This window comes from Equus caballus, chromosome 20 (assembly GCF_041296265.1).
Source record: "Equus caballus isolate H_3958 breed thoroughbred chromosome 20, TB-T2T, whole genome shotgun sequence".
In the NCBI taxonomy this organism is placed as follows: domain Eukaryota; kingdom Metazoa; phylum Chordata; class Mammalia; order Perissodactyla; family Equidae; genus Equus; species Equus caballus.
In genome coordinates, this window is record NC_091703.1 from 34,008,639 (window position 1) to 34,020,700 (window position 12,062).

A 12,062-nucleotide genomic window follows, 5' to 3' on the forward strand; every position below is an offset into this window, starting at 1 on the left:
AGGGTCTTGCGCAGGTGAGGGGAACTGGAACTTATCTTCATTAGCTCAGGGTCACTCCACCTCAGGCTGCAAACATGACCTGGAAGCCCTCAGGAAGTTTCTCCAGCTGAAGCAGGAGCTGAGGGGACAAGGACAGCTGAAGGGACATCCCCCTACTGATGTCTCAGAATCCTTTGACACCTGTGTCTCCAGTGTTTCCCCTCAGAGTCAGTGGGATGGGCCAACTCTATTCAGACTCTCTTATCCCCTCGGTGGATCAAGACAACTTTGACAATCTCAAGAAAGCTACAGCCTTGCCCCACACCTGCCCTCAGCTAAAATCACTCACCTGCATTCCCACACAATTAGCCACTATGCCACGGGGCCGGCCCCAATCAGAGTTTTGGGTTGTTGTTTTTTTCTTCCAATTCAACTATAAAACACACAGACCATCAATGAATAGTTTAATGAATTTTCACCAAATTAACATATCCCTGGTACAGCCACACAGGTCAAGAAAGAGTATCACCAGCACCAGAGAACACCCCCCTCAGTCATTGATCTCTTCCTTTTCCCCACAGGTAATCACTTATCTGATGTCAGGCAATATAGATTAGTTTTACCTATTTAAAAATCTGGAGTATAGTAAGATGAGAGCAATTAGGATGCTAACAAGGACTCAAAACCACAATATAAAGACATATTTTGGGAAAGAGAAGGCATTCTGTCAGTTTTCTAGTATGAGCACAGATGGATAAGATGATATTAGATCTGTTCTTTATCCCCCATGAGTTAAAATTAGGTGGAAGGTAATGGAAATAGATCAGCATGACAAAGAGTGCCCTATGGAAAATCTCCAAAGTCAGAATGAGAGTTTTAGGTGGTGGTGAGGTCTCCATCAATCAGGATGTTCAAGCACAAGGAGAAACTTAAAAAGGATATTATAAATGGGATTCACCTTTGGAATGGATGGCCCTTACAGTCTTTTCAGAGTTCACTTACTGCGATGTTTTTCAAAGCATAGCTAGAGATGAGGATCATAGTAATAATTAGGAACATTTCACTAAGTCCTGCTAGCACAGGAGAGAGTTCACTGCCTATGGAAATTAGTCAAAGAGAATTCCCTTGAATTCTCCTAGAAAGTCATGCCACTGAGCTAACCTGCTTTTCTTATTCCACATTTTGTTTTACATATTTCAAGTTTCCCTTGTTTATTTACCTTCCATTTCATGTAGTTACACTTATGTTTTTACATTATCTTTTATTTTAACATTTCTTTGCCTTCCTAATAGTCCCATTGTACTCCCTAAAAACTGTTCCCGTTTTAAATTAAACAAGCATATCTTTCCAGTACTCACTTATGTTTCTTAGTTTTTTTGACAAGATTGTCAGAGGGCCTCTCTCTAAGCCTCAGTTTACAACCCTCAGAATAACTGTGTACAAATGAATAAATAAGTTGAGTTATTTGATTTATAAGCACCAAGAGCAGGATCTGGCTTATTTTGGTGGAAAGAAAATGTATTTGATGGCTATGGGTGAAGAATGATATAAGAAGTATAACTTTCAAGCTATTAGAGGAGATTAAGTTTTCTGAAAGTTTAAATACTTGATTAATCCCAAAGAAAGTAAGAAATAAGAATCGAGGAACAAAGAAGAGACGAGACAAATAGAAATATGGTAGACTTCACTCTTACTACATTAGGAAATATATATGGAGTAAAGACTCTCATTTTGTTGTTTTGTTTCAACAAGTCAGCTCTGACTCCTGGTGACCCTATTAATGTGTGATGTCCACAATGTCGTGTCCTCAACAACTCTTTTCAGCTTCTCTAGACTCATGCCTATGCCATCCTTTATGGAGTCAATCCATTTCACATTTGATCTTCCTCTTTTCCTGCTACCTTCTACTTTTCTCAACATTATTGTGTTCTCCAAAGATTTCTGCTTTTTCATGATGTCTCCAAAGTAGGACAACCTCAGTTTGGTCATTTTTGCCTCAAGTGATAGTTCAGGCTTAATTTGCTCTAGGAACCATTTGCTCATCTTTCTGGCAGTCCATGGCCTCCGTGGAGCTCTTCTCCAACACTACATTTCAAGAGAATCAATTCTTTTCCTGTCAACCTCCTTCACTGTCCAGCTTTAGCATCCGTACATAGTACAAGGCTGTGGACTATCTTGGCTTTGGTCCCTAATGACACTTCCTTCCACTTGATCTTTCCTAATTCTTTTGTTGATGCCCTTCCAAGTCTCAGTCTTCTCTTGATTTCTTGGCTGCAGTCTGCACTTAAATTGGTGACTGCACCAAGGTAAACAAAATATTTCATAATTTCAATGTCTTCATTGTCTACATGAAAGTTGTGTAGTTCTTCTGTAGTCATGATTTTTGTCTTCTTGATGTTCAAATGCAGTCCTGCTTTGGCACTTTCTTTTTTCACTTTCATCAAAAGTCGTTTCATGTCATTGCTGCTTTCTTCCAGTACGAAGGTGTCATCTGCATAACTGAGATTGTTGATATTTCTCCCACCAATTTTCACTCCCCCTTCATCTGAGTCCAGCCCAGTTTTTCACATGATGTGTTCTGTGTACAGATTAAACAGCTAGGGAAATAAAATGCACCCTCGTCTGATACCTTTGCCTATAGACTCTCATTAAAATACAAAATTGTCAGACTCTATAAGATCAAATCCAATTATATGTTTGATCTTGTGAAGAAACACATTCCAAACTTAAGAGCATACAAAAGTTGAAAAATAAAATAAGTAGTCATTTAAAAACCAATTTTGTATTTTTTCAAGAGTACAGTTATAAATAATTCTCATTTTTGTAAGCAATGACATTTACACACAAATCTACATGTTAAATTCTTTCCTAAATACATCATAAAAATTTGTTTTTCTCTCCAGGTGGTTTAGTACATTCTCCATTTGTTTCCCTTACTGCCTGAGGTGCCAAAAGCTGAGGGTACAACTAGTACTGAACATACATAATGCTTGACTGTATCCCTCACAAATGGGATATCTGGATCTTTGCTTTAAGATGCTGATTTTTTATTGTTTATTTTTAATTGTCCCACTTAAATTGTGCACTGGAATGTAAGCCACCTGAGTTCCCTTGCCACATAGGAAAATAAACACTCAGACATCATTATCATCATCATATTTCCGTACATGCAGTATTTCCATTTGGGCCTTCATGAAGGAGAATCTCACAGTTTCTAAAGTCCACTGGGCATTGACTCAATCAAGGCACCTTGTCTTTTTGAAATAATTCTCTACTGTCTATAGTAGACACGGAGGGGACAGTTGGAGAAAGTTAACTGGCATTGGGGTGTGGAGCAGAGAATTGGACCCAGGTAGTGGCTGTCTGTTCAGAACCAATGCAAATATAAGATCAAAACAAAACATCAGGGTAGAAATTATTTAAGTATCCTATAGGAATTATGACAAGTCTTGGACAGCTCCATTGTTAACATGAAGGACTGTGGGCTGTGTCTCCGCCATACCAAGTCCTTGGCTTGAGTCTCACTTGAACAACTGTTCTTTTGGAAGGACAATAAATGGTGCCCTTGGACATTTCATGAAATTTCTCAGCAAATCATGCAACTAGATACGGAAATGGGAAAAATCTTTTTATTGTGTTAAGAACAGTGTAAGAGTTTAAATGCATAATCAATCTCTGGAAAGACACACAAGCAACTGGTAACAAGAGTTCCTCAGGGGTGGTAACCAAATGACTAGCGGCAGCAGAAAAAGGGTGACTTACCTCCCACTTCTGAGATGTACAGATGTGGGAAACATCTGTACAGTAGAAATAGGCAAGGTTTATGGGGGCTAAAGTTTACACTTCTAGGGGATGTTCTTTAGTAATAAGAATGCAAAAATATAAATACAAAATTAGACACAAAAGTGAGTAATTATGAAGAAGGAGCCTGTGTAGGTGAGGGGAACTGCAGCTTCATCTTCATTAGCTCAGGGTCACCCCACTTCAGGCTGTAAACATGACCTGGAAGCCCTCAGGAAGTTTCCCCAGCTGAAGTAGCAGCTGAGGGGACAAGGACAGCTGAAGGGAGCCTCTCCCACTGGTGTCTCAGAATCTTTCGACACACACCTGTGTCTCCAGTGTTTCCCTCAGAGTCAGTGGGATGGGCCGACTCTATTCAGACTCTCTTGTCCCCTCGGTGCATCAAGACAACTTTGACAATCTCAGGAAAGCTATGGCCTTACCCAACACCAGCCCCCACCTAAAATCCCTCACCTGCATTCCCACACAATTTTCATGCAATTTTCAGGTGGTTATGAGATCCCTGAGACCAAGGGTCTTTGGTCTCTGTCTACACTTTCTCTCAGAGAGTGAAATAGGAATTTCTGGGGACAGCAACTCTCCAGCTGTCTCCTACCTGGCCCTCCCTCTCAATGACAATCCTATTTCCCGTCATCGATAATAATATAGTTTTTAAATCCTCACTCCCTGCCCTATCAGAGGGTAAGCTCCAGTCCTTGCCCAGGTGGAACCAATGGATGAGAGGAAGCACACAGTGACTCACCTGGATTGAGAAGAGGAAGAGGAGGAGTTTAGAAGCATTTTCACTTCAAAATATCTATCTTCATTGGAGGTTTGGTTTGAAATTGTAACCAGGATCTCTTGATTCTTCAGAATCCGCGATGCCCCCACCGGATCTGGGTTACCTTCATACTTGTTTTTTAAACTCTGTACTGAGGAAATTTTCAACACACACAAAAGTAGAGAGAATGTGCAGTAAACCCTGACCTTCACTCAGCACAGCATCAATCACGCCCCATCAGGATTCATCCATACCCCAACCATCACCCACACTGTGTTGTTTTGAAGTAAACCCGAGACTGTATATTTTTTCATCTCTTGGTAATTTTTTTGGAGAGACCAGTGATTAGTTTCTTTAAAAATGAGAGAGAGGGAGGAGACTGATGAAACTGACAAACTATCTTCCAATACAATTAAGAAAGAGGATTCTCTGAGAACTTAAATTGTCTTGCTTTGTACTGAATGCTCAGCATCTCTCAGGCACCCAACAAAAGTAATCAGCAGCTCAGAGCTGAGAAACCAAAGATAAACAACACTATTTAAATTCTTTTGTCTCTTTTCTGAGCAGCATTATTCACTTCTGAATGATAAATGGACATTTCTATTCCCAACCTTGCAAAGGGAATCCCAAGCTCAGATGAAAATAAAATTCTCCCCTTGGTTACTTTGTACTTGTGAGGGCGCCCCCTCTCCATAGACCTGACTTCCAAGTGGGTGGGATGGAGGAAGAGCAGGGCAAGAAAACAGAATGGCTAGTGAGCCATTTTCTGGACATGTCCGTGTATAACAGGAACTGCAGACAAAAGATTCAGAGCCAAGGACAGTGTTTCCTGTGCTGCGTTTCTTTCAGGAAAAGTCCCCTAGCACAGACAGAGCAAGAGCAATAGAAAAGCGCATGGGATCAGGACAAGGGGAGAGGTTTGGTCCTGCGCTTGCATTCCCACATTTCCAGTTTGTCATCGTACCTGGACTAAACTCCACCACAGTGGATACAGCAGGATGGCAGAAATACAAGGCCTCATTCCCTCTGGTGCAGCCTCCTGGAGAACATCTCATGAGGGTTTCTGAGAAATTCCTTACAGAGTGGCCTACCAGCACCAATTACCCCAATTATTCCACCTTGACTGAAAAATTAGCAATAGGAGATGATTTCCTATAATAGGCTTATTATCATAGAGAAACAGTGTTTTTATTCACAGGAGGATTACTTCAAATAGTGGAGTCGTCTCTCAGAAAGCCATGGCTTGTGGCATTGATGACCATATACTGTCTGTTTTACACTAACCCTTTTTAAGACAATTTCCCACTTCCACACTAGGCTTTTCTTCACATGCAGAAGCTGTAGCATCATCATCTATAAAATGGCGAAATAACAGACCTGTTGTAAGGATAAGTGAGTCCCTGGGAATTCAATAGTCTACACTGGCAAGTAACCAACACTCAATAATTGTTAATTTTCTCCATTCTTTCCTCTTCATCCTAGATTTAATTAAGACGTAGCACTGAAGGTATGGAAACCCAATAGACAGGAAGGGAGATCTAAATGGCCAGTACATGTGGAAAAATGTTCAGGTTGGGTAGCAACAAAGGATTGAAAAGTGAAACAAGACATTATTTTTCTTCTACGAAATTGGCTGAAAAAAAGAAAAGCCAGTTTTGGCAGAGTTTGGGAGCCAGGCCCTCTCAGGCCAGACTTGTAGAAGCACAAATTGGAACAACGTTTCAGGGGCGAGTGCTACAGCTTCTGCATGTGCAGACATGTCCAGTGTAGAAGTGGGAAACTGTCCTAAAGTTGTCTTAAGTGGCTTCCCTACTGGGTGGCAGATGGCTGGTTTTTCACTTTATCAGCGACAATTAATACCTTTGTTCTCAACTGATTCCTAAGACTTCGGGGTTTCTTCAGGGGGAGCTGCTGAAGGAGGCAGCTGAGTAGACAGAAACCTCCCTGAGGATTTTCCTGGATGTCCCCCAGACAGTGTGGCTGACTACCTCCCACAGGGACCTCAAAGTTGCATATTCTGCTGTGTGACCAGAGCTGAGGAGAGATCCTACCAGCCCCAACTCACAGCTGCCACATGAAATTTGGAGTCTGGAAATTCTCTTTATTTTTCTTGAAGGAACTCACGTGTTGGCTTCTTTATTGACTCAGGAAACGATGACACTGGATATGGACAGTGTCTCTAAAATTGACTCGCTGGAGGGTAGTAGTCTGAAAACTCAGCTCATTTTCCGATACTGAAAGGGAATGAAAAGTCAGGTATTCTAGTGTTTGTAATGCACACACAGGAATCAAAACACAGAATCTCCAGGACTGCAGAAGTAGAGACCAGTGTCTTTCTGATGTGTGTGATTCCTGGAGAGCAGTGTTTGAGATCCTGGATTTTCCAAAGAACTTATTTACTGAGCAAGTATTTCCCTTTCTTGCAATGAAGTCAAGCAAAAGGGAAGCCACCTTGCAACCAAGTGAATAGATGAGAAGATGAAATGAGGTGTTCTGGGAGAAATCAAAGAGGGCTCTTTCCCTGAGGTGTTCTTCTTTTTAGGGTTCTCAAAATCAATGTGCTTAGGGTTATAACCACACCCTTTTTAAACAAGTCCTAACTGAGAGGGCATTTAGCAAGTCTTTGACATAGTTTAAACGCTGAAAAGTCAGGGCTTGATTCAAAGATAGTGATCATTCCCGGATGACTGAGTCTCCCAGGTGTCAATAGAGAAGTTGGCCAGGGACTTTTCCCAAGGACCAAAAAGAAGAGCATCCGGGAGATAAGGTCATCCTACAACCAGGCACCAGACAGGGCTCAGTGTGAGCAGATCACAGGTGTCTGTTCCTGTTCAGACTCCAGTGCTCAACAGCCAAAGCCGAAGGATTGAGGAGGTGATGGAGGAAGATGTTTCCACATTATCATTTGTCTCTCATAGTCTGTGGGAGCCATCCTTCCCCCAGGCCCAGGGACATGCAAAGAACAGCAAGAGTGGGGAGCTCTTCCAAGTGAAAGAAAATAAAGGCGTTCCTCCCTCCCTCCCATTCCTCTTACCTTGATGGCCAAAGTTCGTGGTAGAAGTTAAACTGAGGTACTTTTGACCAAATCCCACAATCCCTAGATTTAGAGAGTTTTCTGTATTTCAAAGATGTCATTTAGGAAATCTTCAAACAGAAGTCTTCAAACAGGAGCGAACAGTATTAAGGATATCCTGATGCTGGGGCATTGAAACAAGTGATTTCAAGAAATGTTCAAAATATGCATAGAGAAATAACCATCCATGTTAGACTAGTAAAGACTATACTAAATAAAGTGTGATATGTTGATTGTTGAAGTCAGAATAACTTGTTCTCTTTTAATTTTTATTTTGAAATAATTTCAAACTTAGAGAAAGCATGCAGGTATAGCACAAGAAGATCCTATATACCTTTTTCCAGATTCACCAACTGCTAACATTTTGCCACTTTTGCTGCATATATAATGATATGAAAATAAATTGTAGCTATCTCTGCCTTGTTACTCACAAAGGTTTTAGCGTATGTTTCCTAAGAACAAGGACATTTTCTTTCATACTCAGAGCACAATAATCAAAATCAGGAAAGTTAACATCGACTCAATACTATTGTCCCTTTTCAGATGTCCCAAATTGTCATAGTAATATTTATAAGCACTTGTTTTCCAGTCCAGGATCTAATCCAGGAACATGCACTGCATTCAGTTGTCACGTATCTTTAGTGTCCTTTAACCTGGAACAGTTCCTCAGATTTTATTTCTTTTTAATGATGTTGGTATTTTCGTAGAGGACAGGCCCTATATCATGGAAAATTCTTCAACTTGCGTTTATCCAATGTCTCGTCATGATTAGATTCAAGTTATGCATTTCTGGTAGGAATATTGCAGAAGGGATGTTGCATCCTTCTCAGAGCATCACATCAGGAAGCCCATTGTGGGTGATGTCAACTTGATCACTGGGTTAAGGCAGTGCCTCCCAAGTATTTCCAGGATAAGGTTACTGTTTTCCATTATAATTGAGAAGGAACTGGAGGGGAGATACTTTGAAAATATGTAACTATCCTGTTCTTCAACAAACATTCACTCACTCGTTTAGCCTTCCTTGATGATTCCTGTGTGTATCCATTATTACTACTATGGTTGCAAAACAATGATTTTTCAAACTCCATTCCTTCTTTTATATTTACTAATTAGCATTTCACAGTGAAGAGTAGATTTTTCCACTCTCCCTGTCCCCGAATATTTATTTACATGTCCATTTGATATCAGGATGCATTAATGGAATCTAATTTAAATCATTGGGTTATGATGGAAGGATTGGTTTTTAATTCTTGATTCTGTCACTTAGTTGCTTGTGTAAATCTGGACAGGTCACCAAACCTTGATGTGTCTTAGTGTCCTTAGAGAAGGGAAAAGCTACTTTGCAGAGTTCTTCTGAAGGTCACCTGTGACAGATTCTCAGAGACTTGTGGACAGTCTCCAAGCAATCACGCACATGTGTAACTGGAATCCCAGGAGAGGAAAGAGGGAAGAGGATAGAAAAAAATACATAAAGAGATCAGCCAAAAACTTTCCAAAATTTGGTAAAAGACATGAATTTATAGATTCAATAAACTTGTTGAACCCCAAGCAGTATATATATAAATAAAACCACACCTAGTAAAACTGACCAAAACCAAAGATGAACAGAAAATCTTGAGAGCAACCAGAGGACAATTACACATTACATACAAGGGAACAGTTATCAGACTGACCAGTGAATATGTCTCTAATTTTCCATCAGAAACAATGGAGTTCAGAAGACAATGAAATGACATTTTTTAAGCACCATAAGAAAACAACCTGTTAACTCAGAACTCTACATCAGTTAAAGTGTTCTTCAGGGAAAAAAAAGAAAAGATATTTTCAGAAAAAATAAAACTACAGTTTGTTTGAAACAAGATTAGAAGAAATAAAGCACTAACAGTGTGTGAACCTAACCACTATGCCACTGAACTGGCCCCCAGAATACAAATATTTTTAAAGTGCTTATGGTGCATTCACTAAGAGAAATCAAATGTTGAGACATCAAACAAGTTTCTTATAAACTTAAATGTACACTTAGCATGCAGCCCAGCAAGCCCACTCCCACATATTTACCTAAGTGAATGGAAAACTTATTTCCACAGAATTGCAGGTCAATGTGTATAGCAGCTTTATTCATAATCACCAAAAACTGTAAACAAGATATCCTTCAAGAGTGGAAAGATAAACAAACACAGTACAACAGACACTAGAATACTATTCAGTGATCAAAAAGAATGAACTATCAATGCATGCAACAACCTAGATGAACTGTTTGTTTGCTTTGTTTTGTTTTTGTTTTACTAAAACTTAAGTTTTTTAGAGCAGTTTTAAGTTCACAGCAAAATTAAAAGCACGGTACAGAGATTCCCCATATACCCTCTGCCTCCGCATGCACACAGCCTCTTCTACTATCAACATCCCTCACCAGAGTGGTACAAGTGTTACAACTGATGAACCAACATTGACATGTCATATTCACCCAAAGGCCATAGTTTACAATACGGTTTACTTTGGTGGTGCACATTCTATGGGTTTGGATAAATATATGACATGTATCCAGCATTATGATATAATACAGAGTATTTTCACTACCCTAAAAATCCCCACCTATTCAACCTTACACCCTAGCTTAACCTTGGCAACCATTCATCTTTTTACTGTCTTCACAGCTTTCCCTTTTGTAAGATGTCATATAGTTGGAGTCGTGTATGTAGCCTTTTCAGATTGGCTTCTTTCACTTACTAACATGCATTTAAGGCTCCTCCGTGTCATTTCAAGACTTAATAGCTAATTTATTTCAGTGTTGAATAATATTCCATTGTCTGGATGCGCCACACTTTATTTATCCTTTCACCTACTGAAAGACATCACGGATGCTTCCAAGTTTGGGCAATTAGGAATTAAGCTGCTATAAACATTTGCGTGCAAGTTTTTACGCGGACGTACATTTTCCTCTCCTTTGGGTAGATTCTAAGGAGTGTGACTACTAGACTGTATGGTAAGAGTATGTTCAGTTTTGTAAGAAACCGTCAACTGTCTTCCAACGTGGCTACACCATTGTGCATTCCCACCAGCAGTGAATGAAGGTTCCTGCTGCTCCACATCATCCCCATCACTTGGTGTGGTCAGTGTTCTGTATTTTGGCCATGCTAACAGGTGTGTAGCGGTACCTCATTGTTGTTTTAATATGTATTTCCCTGATAACATACGATGTGGAGAATCTTTTCATATGCCTATTTACCATTTGCAAATCTCCCTTGATAAGGAATCATGTTAAGATCATTGACCCACTTTTCAATCAGGTTGTTTCTGTTCTTACTGTTGAGTTTTGAGACTTCTCTTTATATTTTGGGTAAAAGATCTTCATCAGAAGTATCTTTTGCAAATATTGTTGCCCATTCTGTGGCTTCTCTTCTCAATCTCTTGACATTGTCTTTCATAGAGCAGAAGTTTTTAATTTTAGTGAAATCCAGCTTATCAATTACTTCTTTGATGGATCATGCCCTTGGGGTTGTGTCTAATAAGCCATCACCATACCCAAAGTCCTCTAGCTTTTCTCCTGTCTTTTGGGAGTTTTATAATTTTGTACTTTACATTTAGGTTTATGATTCAGAGTTGATTTTTGTGATGGGTGTAAGATCTGTGTCTAGATTCATTTTTTTCCGTGTGTATGTTGTCCAGCTGTTCCAGCACAATTTATTGAAAAGACTGTCTTTGCTCCATTGTATTGCTTTTGATACCTGTCAAAGATCAATAGACTATATTTATGCAGGTCTATGCTGGGCTCTCTATTCTGTTCCATTGATCTATTTGTCTATTCTTTCACCAATACCACACTGTCTTGATTATTGTAGCTTTAGAATAAGTCTTGAAGTTGAGTAGTGTCAGTCCTCCAAATTTGTTCCTCTCATTTACTACTGCGTTGGCTACTAGGGTATTTTGCCTCTCAAGAGAATCTTTAGAATCATTTTGTTGAGACAAAATAATTTGCTGGGATTTTGATTGGGATTTCACTGAATCTGTTGATCAATTTGGAAAGTAGTGATTCCTTGACAGACTGGGAATATTGACATGTTCCTATCCATAAACATGGGATACCTCTCAATGAATTTAGTTCTTGATTTCTTTCATCAGAGTTTTGTAATTTTTCTCATATAGGTCATATACATATATATATTTTGTTAGATTTATACATAAGTATTTCATTTGGTAGGATGCTAATGTAAATACTGTTGCATTGTTAATTTCAAATTCCATTTGTTCAGGCCACTATATAGAAGGGCGATTGACTTTTCTTTACAGAAGTCAGTTGCATTTCTATGAATCAACAACAGTTTCTAGGAAAAATAAATGAAGAAAACAATTTAGAATAAGAAGTGAAAGCTGTATGCATTAAAACTATAAGATTTTGATGAAAAAAACTGAAGACAACACAAATAAATGGAAAGATATCTCATGTTCCTG

General features: G+C 39.4%; 1 protein-coding gene and 2 long non-coding RNA genes across 6 annotated transcripts in view; all 3 read right to left on the reverse strand.

Annotated features, from left to right (window-relative positions):
* Positions 1-429: 429 nt before the first annotated feature.
* Positions 430-5,021, reverse strand: LOC138919626 (uncharacterized). Its single transcript, XR_011429965.1, has 2 exons — positions 4,523-5,021; positions 430-2,557 (listed from the first exon to the last, which is right to left on the reverse strand). It is a non-coding gene; the product is annotated as an uncharacterized lncRNA (long non-coding RNA).
* Positions 5,022-5,533: 512 nt separating this feature from the next.
* On the reverse strand, positions 5,534-7,737 carry LOC138919627 (uncharacterized). The gene is made up of 3 exons (XR_011429966.1): positions 7,575-7,737; positions 6,665-6,774; positions 5,534-5,663 (listed from the first exon to the last, which is right to left on the reverse strand). It is a non-coding gene; the product is annotated as an uncharacterized lncRNA (long non-coding RNA).
* A 124-nt stretch (positions 7,738-7,861) lies between these two features.
* Positions 7,862-12,062, reverse strand: part of LOC100049798 (class I histocompatibility antigen, Gogo-OKO alpha chain) — a 32,061-nt gene continuing 27,860 nt past the window's right edge. For 2 of the 4 annotated variants that reach the window (XM_070245229.1, XM_023624201.2), the window contains one exon: positions 7,862-9,035. In XM_070245229.1, the coding sequence (XP_070101330.1) occupies positions 8,974-9,035 (62 nt within the window). In that variant the 3' untranslated portion in view covers positions 7,862-8,973. Of the gene's footprint in view, positions 11,936-12,062 lie in introns of all 4 variants that reach the window. The other 2 variants (XM_023624207.2, XM_070245228.1) reach the window with 1 other exon arrangement.